Here is a 1464-nt window from a genome sequence, read left to right on the forward strand (position 1 = left end):
GGGTTGTTACCGACATCTGGTGAAAATTTCATGTCATTAGCACCTCTAGTAATATATTTACTGAGAAAAATGGTGACGTGTTCAATACTTATTTTACCTGCTGTAAATTGATGCACAATAATTTAAGGTCAGTTGGGAACTGGCCGTCTACACGGTTGCAAAACTGCACCTACCAGTTTACACGTGGACAAAACTGTTGGTACCCCTCGTTTAATGGAAGAAATCCCACAATGKTCACAGAAATAACTTGAATCTGACAAAAGTAATAATAAACAAAAATGATATGAAATTCAGACATTGCCTTTTAATCATGCTTCAACAGAAATTTCCAAAAAAAATAAATAAAACTTATGAAGCAGGCCTGGACAGAAATGGTAACCTTAACTTAATATTTGAGTCAGTCACTGCAATAAATGACTTCTGTAACTGTCAGTGAGACTTCTGCAGCCATCAGCAGATATGTTGTTCCACTCCTCATGAGCAAACTGMTCTAGTTGTCTCAGGWTTSAAGGGTGTCTCTTCCAGRCRKCATGTTTCATCTCCTTSCAAAGATGCTCAATAGAATTTAGGTCAGGGCTCATAGAAGTCCACTTCAGAATGGTCCAGTGTTTCCTCTTAGCCATTATTGGGTGTTTTAGTTGTGTTTTGGGTTGTTATCCTGTTGAAGACCCATGACCTGCTGAGACCAAGCTTTCTGACTCTGGCAGCACATTTCTCTCTAGAATCCCTAGATAGTCTTGAGATTTCACTGCACCCTGCACAGATGCCAGATGCAGCAAAGAAGCCCCAGAACATRACAGAGCTCCTCCATGTGTCACAGTAGGGACAGTTTCTGGGCTCTTTTGTAATCATTCATATTATCCGTCTCTTTGATTTGTCATCAATTTTCCTCCTGCAGCCACGTCCAGGAAGGTTTGCTACAGTCCCATGGATCTTAAACTTCTGAATAATTTGTGCAACTGTGGTCACAGGAACATCAAGCTGCTTGGAGATGGTCTTATAACCTTTACCTTTAACATGCTCGTCTATAATTTTCTTTCTAATCTCCTGAGACAACTCTTTCCTTCGACAATTCCTATAATTTTCATTTATTACTTTTGTCAGATTCAAGTTATTTCTGTGACCACTGTGGGTTTTTCYTTCATTAAACGAGGGGTACCAACAGTTGTGTCCACGTGTGTATTTACAACACTATGAACCAGGCTGTGATCAGGTAACATGTTGAACCAAGTAAATCCTTAAAACAACTATAAAATATATTTAAAATATATATTTTTTTGGTTGTTTAACAAACAAACCACCACTATATGTATATTTATTTAGCCTTTTTATGTATTTCAGTGAGTTAAATCTAAAATAAAAACAAAGAAACACTGAACAAATAAACCTATGTTCCTTTAAAAACAGGGAAGGGTTTCTCATTGTACTTTTTTTAATGACCACATGCATTCCACTGTAAAGGCC

At 37.6% G+C, this 1464-nt stretch overlaps 1 protein-coding gene across 1 annotated transcript in view; it reads left to right on the top strand.

Moving 5' to 3' along the window:
• Positions 1-1464, top strand: part of LOC106517326 (uncharacterized) — an 11516-nt gene that overhangs the window by 7336 nt on the left and 2716 nt on the right. Inside the window, exons 5-6 of the mRNA XM_014008095.1 lie at positions 764-819; positions 899-912. Of these exons, the coding sequence (XP_013863549.1) occupies positions 764-819; positions 899-912 (70 nt within the window). The remainder of the gene's footprint in view (positions 1-763; positions 820-898; positions 913-1464) is intronic.

Source organism: Austrofundulus limnaeus, unplaced genomic scaffold, assembly GCF_001266775.1.
Source record: "Austrofundulus limnaeus strain Quisiro unplaced genomic scaffold, Austrofundulus_limnaeus-1.0 Scaffold48, whole genome shotgun sequence".
Lineage (NCBI taxonomy): Eukaryota > Metazoa > Chordata > Actinopteri > Cyprinodontiformes > Rivulidae > Austrofundulus > Austrofundulus limnaeus.